This window comes from Megalobrama amblycephala, linkage group LG1 (assembly GCF_018812025.1).
Source record: "Megalobrama amblycephala isolate DHTTF-2021 linkage group LG1, ASM1881202v1, whole genome shotgun sequence".
In the NCBI taxonomy this organism is placed as follows: domain Eukaryota; kingdom Metazoa; phylum Chordata; class Actinopteri; order Cypriniformes; family Xenocyprididae; genus Megalobrama; species Megalobrama amblycephala.
This window is the reverse complement of record NC_063044.1, coordinates 45079314-45102260: the sequence shown is the minus strand read 5'-3', so window position 1 is coordinate 45102260 and position 22947 is coordinate 45079314. Positions and strand designations below refer to the sequence as shown.

At 41.0% G+C, this 22947-nt stretch overlaps 1 protein-coding gene and 1 long non-coding RNA gene across 12 annotated transcripts in view; one reads left to right on the top strand and one right to left on the bottom strand.

The window, feature by feature from the left end:
* caskin1 (CASK interacting protein 1) overlaps positions 1-22947 on the top strand; it is a 101625-nt gene that overhangs the window by 76867 nt on the left and 1811 nt on the right. The window contains exons 5-22 of one of the 11 annotated variants that reach the window (XM_048195463.1): positions 665-760; positions 900-1030; positions 6721-6829; positions 10138-10246; positions 10403-10497; positions 11607-11733; positions 13236-13466; positions 13745-13771; positions 15245-15349; positions 15825-15940; positions 16704-16803; positions 17052-17155; positions 18373-18483; positions 19150-19251; positions 19617-19755; positions 19883-21078; positions 21182-21971; positions 22081-22585. In XM_048195463.1, coding sequence (XP_048051420.1) covers positions 665-760; positions 900-1030; positions 6721-6829; positions 10138-10246; positions 10403-10497; positions 11607-11733; positions 13236-13466; positions 13745-13771; positions 15245-15349; positions 15825-15940; positions 16704-16803; positions 17052-17155; positions 18373-18483; positions 19150-19251; positions 19617-19755; positions 19883-21078; positions 21182-21971; positions 22081-22585 — 4193 coding nt within the window. Of the gene's footprint in view, positions 1-664; positions 761-899; positions 1031-6720; positions 6830-8111; positions 8807-10137; positions 10247-10402; positions 10498-11606; positions 11755-13235; positions 13467-13744; positions 13772-15244; positions 15350-15824; positions 15941-16703; positions 16804-17051; positions 17156-18372; positions 18484-19149; positions 19252-19616; positions 19756-19882; positions 21079-21181; positions 21972-22080; positions 22586-22947 lie in introns of those variants that run through there. The other 10 variants (XM_048195474.1, XM_048195454.1, XM_048195506.1 and 7 more) reach the window with 10 other exon arrangements.
* On the bottom strand, positions 11588-15307 carry LOC125271440. The gene is made up of 4 exons (XR_007185620.1): positions 15172-15307; positions 14476-14513; positions 11821-11962; positions 11588-11727 (listed from the first exon to the last, which is right to left on the bottom strand). It is a non-coding gene; the product is annotated as an uncharacterized LOC125271440 (long non-coding RNA).

Sequence of the window (22947 nt, the reverse complement as noted above, 5' to 3'; positions counted from 1 at the left end):
GGAATATGGAGGCCACTGTGCTCTTAGGAACCTTAAGTGCAGCAGAAATGTTTTTGTAACCTTGGCCAGATCTGTGCCTTGCCACAATTCTGTCTCTGAGCTCTTCAGGCAGTTCCTTTGACCTCATGATTCTCATTTGCTCTGACATGCACTGTGAGCTGTAAGGTCTCATATAGACAGGTGTGTGGCTTTCCTAATCAAGTCCAATCAGTATAATCAAACACAGCTGGACTCAAATGAAGGTGTAGAACCATCTCAAGGAGGATCAGAAGAAATGGACAGCACCTGAGTTAAATATATGAGTGTCACAGCAAAGGGTCTGAATACTTATGACCATGTGATATTTCACATTTTTCTTTTTTAATAAATCTGCAAAAATGTCAACAATTCTGTGTTTTTCTGTCAATATGGGGTGCTGTGTGTACATTAATGAGGAAAAAAAACTAAAAAAAAAAAAAAAACTTAAATGATTTTAGCAAATGGCTACAATATAACAAAGAGTGAAAAATGTAAGGGGGTCTGAATACTTTCCGTACCCACTGTATATATATATATATATATATATATATATATATGACAATATCGACTGTGGTAGTGATATATGTAAACCTTCAAGATTAGCTGACGGCTGGTAAACAACTAACAGCTGGCTACCTGTCCACAGTCTGAGATGCTTCTGCAGCACCAGTCAAATCCCTGCATAGTGGACAATGCTGGGAAGACTCCATTGGACTTGGCTTGTGAATTTGGCCGAGTTGGGGTGAGTCACATGCTGTTTTTTTGTTTTTGTTTTTTTTGTTTTTTTGGTACTGTCAAATTATTTTCATATCTATTTTTCTGTTTTTTTCTGTCAGTAATTGGCTTTTGTGTGTGTGTATGGTCGTCTGTTTGCCCTGCAGGTGGTCCAGCTGCTACTGAGCAGTAACATGTGTGCAGCTCTGTTGGAGGCCAAGCCCGGAGACTCAACTGATCCCAACGGCACCAGCCCACTGCATCTCGCTGCCAAGAACGGACACATCGACATCATCAGGTGAGCACTCTGAGCCCCAAGACTCGGATGGAAAGACAGGATGCATGACTTGAATGCATTTCTAAGAATAGAAGTCATACCTCCAGTACGCTTTTCCAGATCTCAGGCTGTCTGTGCCGGGTCGATGTTGCACCTTTGTTTACCAGACACTGAAAGTAAATCAGGTCACTTTTTCAAGCCACTAAAACACCTCGGAATAAGAAAACTTGGTGACATTTTAAAATAAGGGTTTTTTTGTTAACATTAGTTACTGTGTTAGGTGTCATGATTTAACAATAAGCAAAAGATTTTCATATTATTTATTAATCTAGGTTAAATTTTTATTAATTGAAATTGTTTATTATTATCAATAATAATAAATATGCAGTTAATCATTAATTCATGTTCATTCATAAGACATTCATTTATGTTAATATTTATAACTTGAAATGTTAAAAATTGTACATGTAGACTCTAGTATATATAGAAATTAGCATTTACATTTGATGCTCTGAAAGGACGGGGTCATCCATTGCATGCTAAAATTCTCATTTTCATGAGACAGACAGAAGCTGCTGGCAGGATTTGCGCCTCATATATTACGAGCGATAATACATCACACATAGGAATTTCTCGTAACGCATCTGTAAACCTGTTGTTTGTGTGAAAGTATATCTAAGCCTGATGAGCCACCGTTTTACAGTCCACAGCAGCATGGCGTAAGAAACAATCCAGATAATCTCTGTGGCATCAACACCAGAGGAATGCTTTAAATTTCAGTGCAGGCAGACTCCGAGATTGTGTGTATTAATTAAAACGTGTAGCAGTTCTGGCATGGAACAGGAATGTTTGAGTGAAATTTTAAGAAAAGACAATTTAATCATTTATCTTTATGAAGTGAAGTGCTAGCAAAATTATGTTCTGTTTATGAATTCACTTGTTCATATATTTGCGTTCATATCAGGCAGGCGACTGTTTACCTTCTCAATAAGTGTTTACATGTGTGACTATAATCAAGCTGCAGCAGGTTTTTGCATGGTCAAGCTATAGTCTTCATCTTTCAAGCCTACATGTCATAATACATAATTGATTTTTTAAAGGATTAAATACACATTGCATGTCACTTATAGCTGTGTGCACACAATGCAAGGCCGATTGATAAAGCAGAGCATTATCAAGTTTGTATGTTCAACTTTACAACCAGACTGGTTTCATTTACATTTCTCCAATTTGAAGACACTTTTATACAGAGCGACTTGCACTGCATTCAAACTATACGTATTTTCAGTTCTTTCATTCCTTGGGAATCAAACCCATGACCTTGCCGTTGCTAGCGCCTTTACTGTTTGAGCGACGTGAGCTAGATTTCAGTAAGAATAAAGCATTTATATGAAATTTTAAAAAGATTAATTATTTCTTTAGACTGAAATTGATTTTTAAAGGCCTTTCACATGTGCTTTTAAGTTTAAAAATGTAAGACGCAGGGCAGTGGAAGGAAAAACAAAAAAAGTGTTTTTAAAGGTTGTTCTTTTAACTTTGGCCAACATTTTTTAGCGCATGTCATCAACGAAATGCTGCAAAAGACATGATAAAATCAATCAAATATGTCTGCCTGGTGCATGTTTACATAGAAAAACAATGGAAAATCAGTGCAGTGGGATGCAAAAATGCATTCTGTGTATTTCAATTAATTAACAGTCCTGTTTATATGCAATTTTGCGTCATGTGTAAATTATATCTTTGTAAGGAAAGAAAGACAAAAATACTGATTTAAAAAAGATCATTTGCATTGTACCTTGAATCACTCTGCATTTTATCTGAACCAGCAGTTTTCATTTTAAGAGCTAAGAAAGTTGTTTTATTCATGGTCAGAAGCATAATCAAAACATTGTAACTTGTACTGGAGCTCTGGGATGGAAATGTAGATGGGGAGGGGAAAGCCTACATTATATTAATGGAAGCTGACTTTATGAGCCATTGGTGTGATGTGACGCTGGGCCCCACAGTGTGTGTTTGAGTGTTAATGGATCCATGTGCTTGATGAAATGAGTCTCCGCAAACAGACTGATGTTAATGGGCATCCAATGAGCATGTGATGATGATGCAGGTGGCGTGTGCAGGTCAGAAGTCCTGGATTTACTGCCACTCATGAGAAAGGAGGGGAAACAGGCAGTCACCCAACATGCAATACAATAACCATGTTTCATTTCTGCTCCAATGGCTTCGAACGGAATTGCAAAACCAGTAATTCCCCAATACATTGTTTGGATCAAGGGGTCCAGTTGTCCATGGTCTGAACTACACTATTCTGGGGATGAAAAAAAAAAAATGTTTTCCATTGATAGCCCTTGAGTGTAACAGTGTAATAGGCTAAAATTAACAATACTCCAGAGTTATGAAATACATAAATTATCCAAAATACATTTTTATATAAAAAGTATTTTATTTTATTTTAGCCACTACTTTACCAAGTATTTAAAAAAAAAAACACAACTTCATGTTTTATCTCACCATTCATTTCCACACTCTGATCCATTAATCTTCTGCATGTGTTATGAGATCTGTGCATTATCAGAACTGGCCTGGAGCTCAGAAATTGGCTAATTAGAGAAACTCTTTGATGAGCTGTAAGTCAATTATCATCTGACTTCCCACTGCATTATCATATAAATGCCCAGAGGTCCTCATGTAACTATTTACATTGGATAAAAAATCTATTGCTCCAGATCTCGGCTCAGCTGTGCATTTCGTGCATCGGCATACGAGCCCAAGGGAGTTAGAAAGTGGACAAGTGGTGTCCTCAGCATTAGCTGCTGGATCTGTGCACCTGCTTGTGATGAAGGGCATCGTTCCTTCTTTCCACAGGGAATGTGAGCATGGTTGAGTCTGCAAGTACGCGGCTGTATTCCTCTGGGTGTGCCAGGCACCATCCACTCCCTAATACAACACACTGCCATCCATCATTGTGACAGCCAGACCTCCTCCATGATCAGACAGAGATGAGAGGAAGATCAGAGGTGTTCTGCACTGTTCTGCCTTTGTACCATGCTAATGCTACACTGCACGTCAGACATTTAGTTGGACGACCAAAACATCAATCACAGTGCATCCCAAATGTTCCATATATGATTGATTTATGTAAAACAAATTTTAGTCTTTCTTTCTTTCTTTAAATTTATTTTTTCAATTACCCATCCAGTGGATATCTAAAATGAAACTGCTTTTTAAATGTAAACTCTCTGGTCGTGATTATGATAATGATGAACGGGTTCAGTCTCAAACCCTGTGGAACTATCTGAATGATCAGTGCAGTTGCTAATAAGGATCAATACTCTGTGTCAATACAGTTGTCAGCATGTGACTTTGTTAATGTATATTCTAGGGCAGGGGTGTCAAACTCATTTTAAAGGATTAGTTCACTTCAGAATTCAACTTTCCTGAAAATTTACTCACCCCCATGTCATCCAAGATGTTTATGTCTTTCTTTATTCAGTTGAAAAGAAATTTAAGGTTTTTGATGAAAACATTCCAGGATTATTCTCCATATAGTGGACTTCAATGGTCAAAATTACAGTTTCAGTGCAGCTTCAAAGGGCTTTAAACGATACCAGCCGTGACATAACGCTCTCACAAGGGTCTTATCTAGTGAAACGGTCGGCCATTTTCTAAAAATAAATAAATAAATAAAAAATTATATACTTTTTAACCATAAAATGCTCATCTTGCACTGCTTTGCGATGTGCCAGGCATTATGTAATCGTGTTTACAAAGCAAACGTCCAAAGTCTAAGTCAAATGGCCAAAAAAAAGGTAAAACAATGAAGTTGGACGATTTTGAAGTTGGAGGAGAAAATGAGGTGAAAAAAAAAAGATTTTTATTTTTAAATTTTTTTTAGTAAATGACAGATTGTTTTGCTAGATAAGACCCTTATTCCTCAGCTGGGATCGTGTAGAAGCCTTTGAAGCTGCACTGAATCTTGTACCTATCAAAGGGGTTACCAGGGTTATTATAGTAATATATAAACATATTTTTAAATATACTTTATTCCTGTGATGCAAAGCAATTTTCAGCATCATTACTCCAGTCTTCAGTGTCACATGATCCTTCAGAAATCATTCTGATATGATGATTTGCCACTCAAGAAACATTATTATTATCAATGTTGAAAACAGCTGTGCTGCTTAATATTTTTTTTTTTTGTGGAAACGGTAATACACCATTCAAAAATTTGGCATACAAAACAAACAAACTATGAAATGACAAGCTACTCAAGTGTATAAATGGAACATCTCCATGTCAGGTCTATCACTCATCACTGATTAGCCTGCCTGGATTGTAAGTGTTGCAGTGCCACACATTAGAATAAGGTAGATGTGCTCACACAGCACCCACACCTCCCTCTCTCTCCAATCCAGCACGAGTCCAGCTCTGATCAGCCTGGAGCTAATTGTAGGCCACGTGAATGTACAGGTTACAGCAACAGAGCGTGGGCTATCGCAAGGCCGTTAATTACATCATTAATCCACTAACCCTAGAGGCCGTACACACCGGCCAACCCTAAATAGATTGATGCAGTGAGGGAAAATATGAAAGCAGGCTTCATTTGTTGTTCATATCTGTGAAAGAAATGGTTCATGGCACCTCTAACCAAAGCTGTTACCTTCATATTAAAACGCTGTCTCCTAAAGTCAGTGTCATGTACGTGTGTTAACGCTCTCATACCTTTAATTAACACAAATGTGTGTGGCCATTTGCCCACTAGCAGAAACGCCAGTTTCTGATGTGGGCCAGTGCTAAGTGACGGACGGCTCAGCACACAGTCAGACCAATGAGCGCTCACCCAGCCAGTCAATAGGGTATTTAATCTCCTGTGTTTTCCAAGAGAGGTCGAGCACGAGAGGGCATTATGTGAAGCTAAAACGGGTCATTTTGGTAGCTAATTATAGGGGTGGTGTCTGATGCTGGGCCAGGGCCAAGTTTTCCACTCTCACCCTGTTTCCCATCCTCCTCTCTGAAGCCATGACTCAGGCCACCTGTGTTTGCTGATGTCCCGCTGCTGTAATTGAATTTACTCTGGTGTCAGAAGGTCATGCTCTATCTAATAGAGGTTCTTCAGTCTTCAGGTGGCTGATTGGGGCTTTTTGGGGGGCAATTTGTAGTGCTTACAAGTTTAATCTAATTACATGGTTCTCTGGAATACTTGATTCTGATTGGTCAAATGTAGAATTCTGCAGTCAAATATTTTGTATAATGGTACTAAACTGTATATTCTACTTGGCAATACATTTCATACACTGCCTCTCTTATTAGGCAGTATAATAGTATAATGTTTAAATGTCTTTGAAAGACATCTAATCAAGGCTGCATTTCTTTAATCAAAGATACAGTAAATGCAGTATTATCTTGTGAAATACTCTCTTATTAGGTTTCTTTTTCTCATATAATAAAATAATTTAATAACTTAAGAAATTGTAAGTAGCTGTATAAGCAGGATAATGTACAGTACAGCCAGCTTGTTATTACTGCACAATAAACCTCATTAGGAAGATGATCACTAATGTCTGTAATGATTTTATATTATCCCTTACATGTGTGCTGGAAACATGAGCACAATATTAAGAAATCTAGGCATAAAATCTGGTCTCAGATCTAAGCAGTTTGATCACAGTGATTGCATCAGACAAGTTACTAATTTTGTCCTCTCTCAATAGACTGCTGATCCAGGCGGGCATCGATATCAACAGGCAGACCAAAGCGGGCACTGCCCTCCATGAGGCTGCACTGTGTGGGAAGACTGATGTAGTGCGCCTCCTGCTGGATGTAAGTAGACAGAGATAGAGAAACTTTATTGATACCTGAAGGGAATTTAGGGTGCAACACAGCAGCCTAATAAAATAAAATGAGTTTAATTTATAATTGTCAAAAGGCACCAACGTTGAATTAATTGACTGATTGATCAACCCACACTGTTTGTGATTACAATGATTTGTGATAAAGTTTTAAGAGCATACCTGACCATTATACTTAAGGTTACATAATTGTCTTAATCCAACTTTCTAGCAAATAGCCCACTCATTTAGTCTCATCTAATTAATTTCAATGACATGGTGGTTTCCTGCAAATTTGGCCTTTTAGGTGGTCTATTTTTTCCATCACCTGAAAAGGTTGGATATCCACTGCCCTATCCCAACACTAAACATTCAATTAATTATTGTTATAGTGAATTTAGAAGTGTCCAGGCAGAGTTTTTAGTCTCATATACCCTCTTATAGAAATGGTAAATAAAAAGATCAAACTTTTATATCTCATTGAGAAACATTTGTACCATGTTAGTCAATTGGATCTCAAACATTATTTAATATTGCTTTATAGGGATAGTTCACCCAAAAATGAAAATTCTGTCATAATTTACTCTATGATCCTAATGTTCCAAACCCGTAAGTCTTTCGTTCATATTCTCAAAACAAATGAAGATTTTTTGAATTAAATCTGTGCGATTTCTGTCCCTTCATAGACAGCTACGCGAGTACCATTTTGATGCTTCAAAACGTTCATAAAGTGATTGTAAAACTAATCCATATGAATTGAGCGATTTAGTCCAAATTCTCTGAAGAGACACAATTGCTTTATATGATGAACAGATTGAATTTAGGCTTTTATTCACATATAAACATTGATCAGTAAATAAACAGAAGCTCAACCGAACCTGCTTGAAGTGAAGCTCAAACATGCTGCGTAACACAAGTGTTAGCAAGGTTGCAGACAGATGAAGATCAGGATAAAGTTCAAATGCAGAGTTTAATATTAATCCAACAGGCAAGTAACGTGGTAGTGGCAACACATTCACAAACCAGACCGGACAAACACTGAGTGAAGGTGAGGAACTAAAATACACATGGTGATGAACTAAATGATGAACAGCTGTGATGGCAGATTAGTGTCCACGGAAACTGATGAGTGGCAGGAAACTCAAAAGGAACACATTTGACTAATGAAAACAAACTAAAAGTCAATGAAAACTGAAACTAACTGAACATACGTGTGACATTACGCCCCCTCCGAAAAGGCCTCCCACAGATAAGGGAGGGAAGGCGGGGGCTCTGGAGATGGGCGAGGTGGTGGCGAAGAGATGGCAAGAGGAACAGAGGCGAAGGGATGGTGACAGGAGGACGACGACTAAACCCCGGGGGCGATGATGAAGAGTGCCCGATGCAACACATCCAGAGCTCAATAGTGCCCACAGCAGAGTCGAGAGAGGGAGGAGCCAAGATGTTGCTATGGCCAACGACATCCGGAGGACGACCAACGGAGAAGGAGCTGATGGATCCCAGGGTGCAGACGGAGAGCCGATGGTGACATCACTGGCACTGGAGACCTAGGCGAAGCTGCGGCGACGGAGCCAGAGTGCCCGAGGACTGAGGCGTAGCCAGAGAGAAGGAGGAACCCACAGAAGCCGTAGGGGTGGAGAGACTGAGTGCAACTTAAGGCTTGCAAGTCTGTGGCGAAAGTAGAATGACCAAGGGTGAGCCAGTGGGACAAGGGAAGCCAGTGGAGCCGCAAAGCCGAGGATCTCTGGTAGAGCCAAGGGTGGGAGGAGCCAAAGTGGAGACAACAGGTGGACGGACCAAGATGGAGCGAAAGGATCAGAGGCTGAAGGCAGAGCCACGGGATCCTATTGCTCGGGTGAGGCTGGTGGTTGCACGGCTTCACGTCGCAGCAAGGCGTTCCCGGGGAAGACAGGCATCCAGCAGAGGCGGGCTGAAGGACTGGCTAAGCTTTGCGGTGAAGGTGACAGAGGTAAGCTTGACCTGATCAATAATGGTAATCCTAGTTCCCAACAGGTCAATGAAACCGTCTCAGTGCTGTCTTAGTGAAACAGCGATGATTAAGAACAGATAATACCAGGTGGGAGGCAGTGCCTCCATGTCCAAATCTATCAGCCAGTCCTCGTTGTCCAATTCCACCAGATTTCCCTCTGCCCCTGCTGTCGCTGGCTCACACCTCTGGTCAGACTCACTCTGGGGCTCCGCATCCAGAGCAATCATTGGCGCTGTCCCTTCCTTTTCAGACTCTGGCTTGCTCATTGCGGTGGGTGGTCGCTCTCCGTCTGCGAGGGGCTCTAGCGAATTCTTCTTGGTCAAGGGTGGTGGTGGGCTGGGCTGTATCCTGGATCGGGGACAGACACTCTCCAGACAACTGATGGTGGCCTCCCTCCTGTCAAGTCCTGAGGTGTCTGAAAGGTCTACATGGTGGTGGTAGTTGGCCCCGATCCAGAACAGCGATTTGAGGGTCTCATCATCGTAGGGACAGGTGACGACAAGATGGCAGAATAACTAAAAAAAAAAAAAAAAAATCAATGCCCTTTTGGCCAATCACAGCCAATTTGCTGCATAATCCATTTCTTGGTCTGGTCTTCTGTTAGCAAGGTTGCAGACAAACAGGATCAGGATAAACTTCAAAATGCAGAGTTTAATAATAATCCAACAGGCAAGTGACAGAAGGTAGTAATAACAAATTCACAAACAAGACCGGACAAACACTTGAGTGAAGGTGAGGAACTAAAATACACATGGTGATGAACTAAATGATGAACAGCTGTGATGGCAGATTATTGTCCACGGAAACTGATATGTGGTGGGAAACTCAAACAAAGGAACACATTTGACTAATGAAAACAAACTAAAAGTCCATGAAAACTGAAACTAACTGAACATAATTGTGACAACGAGAATAAACCTCGCGGTTCTCGCATGTCAAGAGAACATGCTTGCGCCTCCTTTTACCACAACTGATGTGTGTTGATGAATGTTTATATGTGAATAAAAGCCTAAATTAAGTCTGTTCATCTTATAAAGCGATCAAGTCTCTTCAGAAAATTTTGATTAAACCACTCAATTCAAATGGGTTAGTTTTACGATCTCTTTGTGAACTTTTTGAAGCGTCAAAGTGGTAGATAAGTGGACTGTCAATGGAGGGACAGAAATTCCTCAGATTTCATTAACAATGTCTTCATTTGTGTTCTGAAGATGAACGAAAGTTTTTCAGGTTTGGAATGACATTAGGGTTAGTAATTAATGACAGAATTTTCATTTTTGGGTGAACTAACTCTTTAACCTTCACCCTTACAGAGTGGCATCAATGCAGCAGTGAGAAACACATACAGCCAGACAGCGCTGGACATCGTCTATCAGTTCACTGCTACACAGGCCAGCCGGGAAATCAAGCAGATGCTACGAGGTAAGACAGCGGGATTCCAAAAAAATGAAGACATTTTTTCTGATGTGTAAATATACATCACATACAATATTTATTCATGTTTATGTGGATGTGTATAAATGTTTATAAGTAATGTGTAGTAGATTATACAGTTTATGTCTGTTGATCTCTATGCAGATGCCTCAGCTGCCTTGCAGGTCAGGGCCCTGAAGGACTACTGCAACAATTACGACCTGACTAGCCTTAACATAAAGGCTGGAGATGTTATCACGGTAATATTCATAAGACCTGCTCTGAATAAATTCAAAATCTTTGAAACCGTTGATTTAAACAGTTTGTTTTACTCTCATGTATTATTAAAATTTCAAACAGTGTTAAATTTGCAGACATTTTTAATGATTTAAAAATTCACATTGTCTCAATTTTGGTTCACATTAGAAATTCCACATTAATCCTTTGTAATCATAGTAGTTAGTTCAGTGCACATTCAGAATTTCTCAACAGAGGGCACTGTTGCCTGTGTATTTCCCTGGACTTTCAAAAATAATCCTTGCCAGAGAAAATATGATCTCATCTTGCTCTTTAGTATGATATTTGGAATGGTCTCTTTTCCTTCAATTCAGAAATGTTACAGCATTTAGTGCAAAGTCACAAAAATCACAGAACTGCCCCAATTATTTAGATGTTTTACTTATACTATCATTTATTGACATTTATTCTTTTTTATTCTAGGCCTGTTTGGTTAAGTATCTGTTGTTGTTTTTTATATGGTTTGAAAAAATGCCCTCACAAAGAAAAAAAATAAATTGAAAATCAAATATAGGGCAAATATTGACATAAAATATACACTACTAAAATTAATTTAAAAAAAAATAATGGCCTAAACCAAACACCTAAAACTTTTATTCAGTATGGACACATTAAATTGAACAAAAGTGACAGTTGCAAAAGATTTGAACTTTCTATTCATCAGAGTATACTGAAATAAAATGTAAAAAATAAAATGTAGTAAGAATCATGTGACGCTGAAGACTGGAATAATGACTCCTGAAAATTCAGCTTTGCCATTACAGGAGTAAATTACATATTAAAATATATTAAAATAGAAAAGAGTTGTTTTAAATCTTTTGTTTTTGCAGCCTTGATTAGATGTCTTTCAAAGACATTATACTAACCTCAAACCTTTGAACGGTATAGTGTATAAAATTAAAATAATTAACATTAAAATAATATTAGAATTCTCAAAATTTCTGACAGTGCATCAATGCATAAACGTTAGACTTTGAATTAATAAATTTAATTGTGGCATTACAAAGTATTAAAAGTGTCCAGACAATGTATATTGCCATTATAGATGATGGATGATTATGATTCTGTGTAGGTTCTGGAGCAACATTCAGATGGGAGGTGGAAGGGCTGCATCCATGATAACCGCACAGGAAATGACAGAGTGGGCTACTTCCCCTCCAGCATGGTCGAGGTGATCAGTAAGAGGCCTGGGGCTGTGGGTAAGAGACGACAACGGGCGGGTCAGTGCTGCCTCTTTCTGAGACCTCACACACTCACAGATGCATAAGTAATGCTGCTGAACTCACATGACCCTGATTCTGTTCACAGCCAGCTGTTCATGATGCTCATGTGCACTGGATTGAGAGCCAGACAGGGCCATCTGCTTTTGTGGAAACAACAACAGGGCTAATGTAGAGCTCTTTTCTCATCTCGTAATGCTGTCTCATGCTGCCATAAAGAAAGACAGTCATTATTAGTACCTTAAGTAGTGGCCTCGCCTCTATCCGTACTTTGACAGAACAGCAGATCTCAATGGATTGAACCCTTTAGGTCTATTTTCACAAAACGCTCTTCTGTTACTCCAACACTCAAACATTGGTCAGTGTTGCTCTCACTATAGCGAATAACAGTCCTTATTTCTTCACTGATGGCACTGATACAGAGTCACCGGGGACATACTAGTGTTTCTAGATCTTCCTTAGTTCACGTTGGCCAATAAGTAGAAGAGAAGAGAAGAGAAGAGAAGAGAAGAGAAGAGAAGAGAAGAGAAGAGAAGAGAAGAGAAGAGAAGAGAAGAGAAGAGAAGAGAAGAGAAGAGAAGAGAAGAGACCCCTGATCTTAAATAGATTTTTAGTTTGTCACTCAAGAATCATTGGGCAACAGAGCACTCTTTTGTGCACTCATGCGGTTGTATATGATCCATACAGTGCACTCTTTCCATTCAGAGGGTTTATGTCCTGTCTCTATATTGGAATGGCAGCAGGGGTCTAATCTATGTGTTCACTGTGTCTCATGCTTCACTAAGTATCCATGTCTGTGTCTCTACATCTGCTGCTCGGTCTCCTCCACTCCATCCACATTTTTGTGCCCCTGTTGCGCTTTTTAGAATATTTCAGCTCCTTTCTTATACTCCCTTTTTTACTAAAATTACAGTTTATATGAAAAACTTGTAATTGATATATTTTCTGTTATATTAATGTAATTAGTGAAAGGAGGACGAACATCTCAAACAATTCCTGCTGTGCTCACAGTGAACCTAAATGGTCAAATTGCACAATCGCACACCCACACACAGACTTGAAAAGAGTCACGCATACTAAACTTCTCATTTGAGAAGATCGCTCTACAGTATTCCTCCTCAAGCACTTACAGAGACAAGCATTTGTGCTTCACTACAAGCACCAGCTCATTTCCAATTCATTTCACTAACCTTGCATTTCCACACTATTTCAAATCGAAGCATATTTTGAGTGTACGCACATACAAATATCATTCTGACACCATTCTTGAAGAAATAGTTATAGCCATTTCACTCCATTCACACACTGAACAGCTCGAAGTAAAAAAAAACAAGCGTTTTCTTCCTTTTAATTTGTCTTTTTGCTGTTTTGAATTTTGTGATTGGTTGTGATTTTTGTGTTGGGTTAATTTGCTTTCCCTCTCTTATGTGTAATTGTTTTGTTTGTTGTGGTGGTGGTGGTTGCTGTGTTGTCGTATCTAGGTTCATGGAGTACAGTCACTTGTACCCAACAGTATCAAAAGATACAGCTCTGTGCGCCGGTGTGCGGCCCCGTGTCGCCCGCCGTTGCCATGGTGAATGGGGACTCGTATCATGAGATTCATATCCTGCCGCCTCCTCCACCTCCGCCACCACATTCCCATCTGCCACTTTTCACTTCCTTTGGCTATAACAGGTCCCCAAACACCTCAGGAGAGCCGCACAGTGGACAAGGTACAGATACTCTAATCTGTCTCCACTGTTGTATTATTATTATTATTTATTATTATTATTGTTATTATTATTATTATTATTCACAAAGCTTTAAGGAATGTGTTAAATTGCAGTATTTTTTCATTTAAATAATAATTTAGTTCCACTAATTCCTTAAAGTTTTCTGAAAATATTTTCTGAAATTATTATTTCTGAATTTTACCTTTAATTTAAAATTAAATACATTTAAATTTATTTTTCTGACATTATTTTGGTTGTTGATTTTTTTTTTTTTTTAGAGGCCAAGAATGATCAAGATTTGGCTAGTAAGTTATTTTTTAACCAGCACAAAAGAGGTTCATGGGCCTCTCTTTGTTGAAGCTGTTATCTCTCCTCTTTTACCCTTAAATTTCCCTGATTTGATTTTACATTTTCCCTCTCTGTGATGACCACACTTGGGATTCGCTCCACTGCCCCCTTCAACCGTTCACTCTTACACGTGATCAATAGGGAATGCACAGCCAGCCTCTCACCCCTCCATACCTGCATCTCTGCACAACCATTTGTCTGTCACTGAACATCTGTCTGTTTCAACTCTCCTTCGTCTCAACTGTACTGATCTGTCCGTTCATACTAACTCTTATCCTTTCAGCGATGTGTATCAAAACAAACTTTGATACTGGTACGGAGCATGAAGATATTCTTATGTACTCTGGATCACAGTAAACTGTAATATGACTATGTTTGTTTTAGTTGTAAATGATCAGTAATCGTCAGGCCCACAAGGAAACTGTGCCCTCAGAACTCTGGAGATTTCAGCAGTGTCCATAGCAAAGAACTTTGTCTAATCTATTTCAGCTACCAGTAAAAGTGCTGAACTCTCAGTAGAATGTTTAAATTAAGAATTCTGCTTATTTTCTTTTAAAAACAGCAACACAAATCTGCACATTCCATCTGGGCCTGGTAATCGTGAAACAAACCTAAAGGGACAGTTGAACCAAAAATGAAAATTCTGTCATAATTTACTCACCATTATGTCATTCCAAACCTGTTTGACCTGTTTTTCTTCTGTGTAACATAAAAGAAAAGAAAAAAGGATTATTTTTTCATACAATGAAAGTCATTGGAGGCCATAACAACTCATTGTATGGATAAAAACAATTTCTTATTTTGTGTTCACAAAAGAAAGTCATAGAGTTTTATAATGACATGGAGGTGAATAAATTGACAGAATTTTTTTTTTTTTTTAAACAGTATTAAAAAGATTGGTGAGACTCACTCTTCAGTGATTAGAGACCATTACCATATGATGTTATTGCATTTAATTTGTATTTAAACACAATAACATTCACTTGTGGTTTGATGTTTTTGGAGTCCCTAATGAACTATGCTCCTGTAATGCACTGCAACTCCTCCTGTTGTTAAACCTACTTACATATATAATCATATATCTCTGTATATATTATATATGTTTTACCTATGTGTATGTGTAAATCAAGGCATATATATATGTATATACACATATATACAGTACATGTTTCTTCTTATATATTTCATGTACCTCTGTATATAAATGTTCATATATATTTGTGTTAGATATACAGTATATATATGCGTGCTTGCCTTGCGTGTGTGTTTGAAAGAGAGAGAGAGAGAGAGAGCGAGATATGTAGTCAAACAGATTGCTAAAGCGCATAGATATAGTTTAGATTTCCTCTTTCCTGACCTGTCCAGAAGTCCTCTGATCCCGGGCAGGTGGCCAAGCCAGGGCGCAGTTAATGATGGTTTCTGTGTTAAAGGTTCTCGCGGCTCAGAGTCCAGTCCACATGGCTCACCCACCCCAGCCGGTGGTCCCCAGGGCGGCAGCAGCGAGGAGATCTGGGTTCTGCGCAAACCTGTGGCAGGTAACAGCAGGGCTGCCTCTTCCACCTCCTCCTCCTCTTCCTCTTCTCTCATGACTCCTCCTGCTTTGCCACGCTCCTGGTGCAGCTGCTGTACTCCTGACCTCAGAAACCTCCTCAGCTGCAGGCGTGTCGGCGCACCGAAAGACTCTCATTTGCTCAGTCACAGTAACATCCAGGGAGTCGTTCCCTCAAGAGCACACGTACAGACAATCTGTAGCCGTGTGGCAAACTGCATTTTCAATGAAGGCAGCGTGAGCCTGAGTGTGTTTGTATTAGTGACTATGCTAACATGTCTTGTGTCCATCAATCACCTGGTCTTTCACCATTGTTATGTAAGTCTTTGTCATCCCATGTATCAGATCAGTGCATTGCAGTGGGGATGTTCATAGTGGTGTGATTGGAGCAATTGTGGTGGTGTGGTCTGATGGGGCTGACCGTGTTTGTGTATGTGTTTGCTGGGGGCTTCTTATTCCAGGTGGAGACCGCAGCAGTGTGGGCAGTTCAGGCAGTGTGGCCAGTGCCCGATCCTCTGGTAGTGGACAGAGCGCAGGCAGCAGCAGTATCCTTCACGCACAGGCAGAGGGAGTCAAGGTGAGCTATCTGACAAGCAAAGTGACTGTGGTTTGCGAAGATACCTGAAAGAACTGCCTAATTTGTTGTTGGTTTAAATTTTTAGAAGCGTCTTTGATCTATTGGCAGTATGACTAGATGTATAACAATCTCTGAAAAAAACAGGTCATTACATCCTAAGATGAACAACCTTGTCAACCAGTTCAAGTCCATTTGTGTTTTGGAATTTAACCAGCTCAGCCAAGGTCATCTACAAGCCCTAACCAGCCCAAGATGCCAACCTTGAGCCCATTTCCTGGTAGTCCACCTGAACCAGCTTGTACGACCTAAACAACCATAAATAATGAGCTTCAACCAGCAAGAAAACATTTTACACCAGACTGAATAAGGTTGATCAAGATGATTAAGCTAGCAGTCCTGCTTGGACCACCTAATCACCTTAAAAGACCTCCCAACAAACGAATCTACCAGCCCTAACCAGGTTGACCAAGGTGGTTTACAAGGTTGACTCAAACCCAGTAGCTGGTAGTCCACCTAAATCAGCTTTTACCTGACCAATAAATGATCAGCTTCAACCAGCTACTATGAGGGGATGGTTTTAGCTGAAATTTCCAGCAGGACCTTTTAAAAATCAGAAAAGAACCTGTTGCTCAATTTTGGAAAGCTTTGTTCTTCAAAGCTAAACATAAGGGTGTCCGCTTTTGAGGTCTAATTTGCATTGTTCCGGTCTGCATTGATATTTGTATGTTATTTCTTGATCTGATTAGCTTTGTTTATCCTGTAGCTCCTGGCCACGGTTTTGTCACAGTCTGCCAAAGCTAAAGAACACCTGCTGGAGCAAACAAAGTCTTTGGACCACCCCTCTCACGCTTCCAGCAACAAGGGTTAGTGGGAATTTCAAATAACTCTTCTGAAAAGATATCATAGGAGAGTATCATTTCACAAAGAAGTCTCTACATCCTTCTTTTTCCACAAATTAGAGACTTGGCTCCTTTTTTTGTGGCAGATGGTTGTGCTAATTGTTGTGGGTGGGAGCATCACAAAGATCTGATTGGCTAAAGGAGTAGTTGTCAAAAAAGGATGTGCAATAGCAATGCTCCAATGTGTATGAATGATCTCATGATCCTTCTAGGATCTTCCTCACGCAGTCAGAGTTTGTCAAGCTGTCCACTTCATGAGCAGCCGTATGGGGAGGCGGTGTCCCAGAGGAAAGGGGAGGCGCTGCCTGAGGGGAAGGTAAGGAGACTGCTACTTGAAACACACTGTCCCATTACCTTTCCTCAAACAAACATACACTCTCTCACACACCCATACACATATATGCACTAGCATCTGCACATCCAGGATGCTTTCCCAGCACTTCCTCTCACAGCTGGCCTCATCGGTATTACGTGCTCTCGGTTGTCGTCAGGACACGGTGAGTGGGCTTTTCCGCAGGCTTCCTTGCACACTGTCCTCAGCTTCAGGCTTCTATCAGCCACTCTGTCTGCTGTCTAATATTGACAGCGATTCCTTTCACTGTGATCTTTTATGATCATTCATTTCATTTTCTTTGCTACATTTTAAAGTCCATTTCAATTTCTTTGCCTTATTTGCAGTAATTTTCACTTTTGATTTCTTTTCAGAGAGTACCCAACAATGTAGACGTGTGATTTAAATGTGGAGTGGTATGGTTATGGGGGCATGATCAAGATTTAGTCTGTCCAAATTGAGACTTGTAGAACAGTTAGAGCTAAAAGGAAAAAGAGATTATGACAAAGGAAATTGAAATATGACACTGTATAGGTATTATTTAACTGTTATCTCATTAAATGAGATTGTATGTTGCAAATTGGTAATGCATATTTGACCCTTGCTGTTTTTGATATCATTTTTGCAATTAGATGATATCAGAAATTTTGCCATTTAGTCATATAACAGAGAAATGTGGCTGCCATATCTTTCCCAGCAGGACTTTGGAGCTGCTGAGTAGAGCTGTTCCATGCTGGACTTGTGGACTAGGGGCCATCTGTTCAAAACAGCCCTATTTTCTCTGCTGCCCAACTCCCTTTTTTGCCTCTCCTACACAAGAGTTATAGTATATCCTCCTACTTCTAGGGAAATGGCATTCCAAAGCAGAAACTGTATGCCCACTGCTTTTTAAAAGCTGAACCTTTTGGTTCAGAAGGAGAGTCCTTATTTGCTAAAGATTTTCCCCTTGTTGCTAGAGCAGGTACCTGGACCAAGAGTAATAACAGAGCAAAAAGTCCAATATAATACAAAAAATAAATAAATAAAGGCAGGTTTTAATTATTTATGAACTAATAAAGTGAACTAATTATTTATTAACTAATTAGTGAATCTGCGACATTGGTCATTGGGACTAATGTTTTTAGTTTGTTGGCCTGGGGTCTGGTTCATCTTCAGCCACAGGACCCAAACAATGATAGACTGCCACCTATCTTCTCTTCTAGAGCTCAGAGGCTGTTATCGAATGGCTGAGTGAATTTCAGCTGCAGGTCTACGCTCCAAACTTCATCAGCGCCGGCTATGACATTCCTACAATTAGCCGAATGACCCCAGAGGTAAGAGTTGTCCCCCCCACCTCCTAAAGCCACCCTAAACTATTTACGTCACTCCCCTCTTCCCTAAATGTAACACCCAGACCCACCCAAAGCACAGAAAAGAAGCAGTCAGAAGATAAAAAATGAATCAACCAACAAACTCTCCTTGGATTTTAAAGTGAAATGGATTGCAATGAGTCTGAAGCACAAAAAGCCACGGGCATGGCTCACATAGGCTTTTTGAGACTTTGAATTTTGCCTGTGGCAAGATGGAAAATCTCACCCAGATACCCCCCTCCTGAAAGCAGAATTAACAGGGGTATTTTGTTGAAACACTGAGGATATGCTCAATTAGGATTTGTTTATATTATTATGTTTGGGGGTACTCTGAAAAGGCTTCTTTTCCTCACTTGCTCCTCGTATTATTTTATTATTTTCCCCTTTCCCATTTTTATTTATTTTTTTATTTTTATTTTTTTTTGCATCCGCTTTTATCATCCTGGTGCCTTTTGTCAAAGTGTTTGATATGCCAAATTTTAAGTGTTTTATCTTTTTTATATAATGTAATGTTCATGCAGAATATGTGCCACTTGGTTTAGTGTGTATGTGTGTACAAAGGTCTTGGGGTGCTCAAATGTGATTGGTTATGGATCTGATGGTTTCTGGGACTCCTATATGTATTCTTAGGATTTAACAGCTATTGGAGTAACCAAACCAGGACATCGAAAGAAGATAACCTCAGAGATAAATAAGCTCAGTGTTAACGAGTGGCTGCCTGACCAAAAACCAGTGAGTTTAACATGTGCACTGTAGACACACACACACAAACACATACATGTTGGGTTTCCAAGTTTTATGGGGACTTTCCATAGATGTAATAATTTTTATACTGTATTTTTATCTGTATATTCTATACCCTAACCTTAAACATAAACTTCACACAAAACCTTCTGCAATTTAACATTTAAAAAAAAAAAAAAAACATAGTTTAACAAGATTTAAAGCTGTTTTTCTCATGGAGACAAATGGTCCCACAAGATAAAAAAATTCTGATGTTACTTTTTTGTAATTCCTACAATTTACATAACGCACACACACACACACACACACACACATCCAAATGTGATTTGTTTTTATCCGTATTTGATCTGTAGGCGAATCTTGGAGAGTGGTTATCCATGATTGGGTTGAGCCAATATCACCAAGTTTTAGTCAAAAATGGCTATGAGAACATTGACTTTATTACTGACATCACGTGGGAGGACCTTCAGGAGATTGGCATTACAAAACTTGGTAAGATAGTGGACTGGGATCCATAATTAAGTATTTCAAAATGGTTACACATAAAAACTTCTCTTTTTTTAATCAAACTGCATAGGCCATGGTGGTTTACTTTATATCTCTGACCGAATTTTCCTAGGACACCAGAAGAAGCTTATGCTTGCAGTGAAGAAGCTGGCAGAGATCCAGAAGGCCTCTGATGGTCGTAACACATTGCGTAAAAAACCCCCAGCCGCTCAGGAGGTGATGGCTATTGAGAGCCCACCCCATGACAGCGGAGAGTGTATGTCTCCTAAATTAAGCACTTTCCAGGACAGTGAACTGAGCGGGGAGTTACAGGCAGCTCTTACACGCCCTGCTGATGTGCAGGATGGCACAGAGGTGAGAACCAATAGTGGTCCGGGAGCACAGCACCGAGCCCGCACTCTGCATGAGAACAGCATGAATAAGAGCCGAGACACAGAAGAGCCTAGCGGGCCACCCAGAAAGGAGGCACGTACCATGCGCCAGAGCAGCCAGGGAGGCCAGAGAAGTGTCTCATCGGCGCAGCCAAAACCACGTCAGTCTTATCCCCAAGGTGCAGGTCCACCCTATACTCCACCACAAACGCCCACCAAAACGAAGCCTCCTGCCTCACAGACTATGAGCAACCCACCGGGTAAACCAAAACCTAGTCCTCAGCTGCTCCAGCAGACAGAGAAGCCCATAACACCTCGTGCTCACCCCCAATCCCCCACTCAAAGGTCCCATACACACCCAGCTGCTCAGCCTGTGGAAACCAAGGAAGCTGCGCCCCAAGGACCTGCTGCCTCAGTGCCACTCCTGTGCCTGCCACCAGATGGTGATGAAGCTTGCGACGAGTATGGTCTGCCTAAGAAACGTGCCCACAGTCTGAATCGATATGCTGTGTCTGATGGTGAGCAGGAGCGGGACGAGCTGAATGTTGCAGATTCAGGAGGAAAGTATGCCACAGTACAGCACCGGGTGGGCCGCAGCAACTCAGTGAAAGGGCAGGCAGACAAGAATGTCAACCGAAGCCAGTCCTTTGCACTCAGACAGAAGAAGAAAGGTCCTCCTCCACCTCCTCCCAAACGCTCTAGTTCGGCCATCTCAAGCTCCAGCAGTAATCTGACAGAAGTTCCCAAGGAGACAAGCAGTGGACCTCTTCTGGAGGTTCCCTATCAACCACAAAGACGTGCTAGTGACCTGGGTGGCACTGTAGACACAGGCAGTGCAGGTAGTGTGAGGAGCATTGCAGCCATGTTGGAAATGTCCTCTATTGGTGGGGGTGCCAAGGGTCTCGCTTTACAGAAAACTGCAGGTCACTATTTGCAGGTAAGGTGGTTATCAATGTGCATTTGGGATGATACCCATCATTTATCATAAAAATGTCTGTTAGCAAAATCTGTTGTAGTAAAACATAGTTGTTTCTCTGCAGGTGGGTTCTGCAGGAGCAAAGCAGCGTGATGCCATTGGACTGGATGGGGAAGTAGTGAACCGTCGCAGGACCATTAGTGGGCCCGTCACTGAGTTAGTAGCAGCTGCTAAGCGAGGACCACAGCCAGAGCCAGTCCAGGATAGACAACGCTCTGAACCCCAGCCAAGCTCTAGTGGGAGTTCAGCAGAAAACCTTCCATTTGCTGAGGATGGAAACCTTACCATCAAACAAAGACCTAGACAGGGAAAGGATGAGTCTGAGGAGGGCCCAGAAATGTCATACTCTTTACCCCAGGAGGACCTTTCATGTGCGGATGCCACAGCCTCCCTGAAAAGGAGGGTCCAGAGCACCAAGCAGCAGCCAAATGGCACCAAGTTCCTGCTCACTGAGTCAAATACAGTTAAGCGCCGCCCCAAAAGCAAAGACAAAGATGCAGAGGAACAACAGGATGGGCAGATGCCCGTACCATACGAGAATGGGACTGGCACCATTAAAAGACGCCCTGTGTCAGAGGTGACCGTTTCAGAGCAGCCCCGACCACAGGAACATCCTGAGAACTCGCCCCGTCGGGACAGTGCAGACCTGGAAGGCCATGTCACTGAGAGTGCCCCTCGAAAGTCCGTCAAACCTCCAGTGTCTCCCAAACCTGTTCTGGCCCAGCACATAAAGAAACAAGGACCACCGGCTGCCATCACCAAGAAAGCCCCGTTTCCTGGACCAACTGGGGCACCTGGCAGCCCAGGTACTACACAGTGCGGGCCTTTCACTTGCCCTGTCTTTACACAATTATGTGAGTATCCCATAAAGCCTTGTAATGTTTAAACCTTGTTGAGTCAAAGTCCGCTCAGTCAGTCTCTCTTCCCGTCTCTCTTCCTATCTCTTTTCTCTTTAATTTACAGTTGAAGGAAAGAAAGTACCTCCTCCGATATCACCAAAACCTACACCTCCTCCCACAGCTCCCAAACCATCCAAAAATGTTCTGCAGTCTTTAAATGCGACACCTAATCCCACTCCCACGCCCTCTCCAGCCAAGCAGACTGTCACCAGAATGTCCAGTACAGCCTCAACCCAAACCAACCACCCTGTCAAGGCTACAACCCCACCGGCTTTGAGTGCACAGACCCCACACACACCTCAGTCTCCTCACACCCCACAGACACCTCAGACACCCCAAACCCCACAGACACCCCAAACTCCCCCAACCCCCATCCCTACACCCCCTCCTGTGAAGCCCCCTCGCTCCTCAATCAGTGGGGTATCCATGGACAGTTCAACTGGATCAGCACTTGTCACAGGGGTAGTGACGGCAGATGCAATGCACCAGAAGATAGAGGAGACCAGTGCCTCACTAGCTGCAGCCCTGCAGGCAGTAGAAGAGAAGATCAAGGAGGATGGGCAAAAAGAGTGAGTGTCATGAAACATGATATCAGTGACATCATAGACCAGTAGGAATCTAGTTTGTAATGGCATCTAGCCTCAGGTTAATATTTATTTAAGTAGTTTCTAATATTTTCCAAGTCACAATTCCTTCAAATCAAGTCAGCAGTCTTGAGTCTACATCTGTGGTTATTAAAGGTTAGTTCACTCAAAAATGAAAATAATGTCATTTATTATTCACCCTCATGTCGTTCTAAGACCTTATTTAGACCCGTAATTAAGATATTGTTGATGAAATCTGATGGCTCAGTGAGGCTATTATTGAGAGCAAAGCCATTGAACCTCTTGAGGTCCAGAAAGGTACTAAAGACATATTTAAGACAATTCAT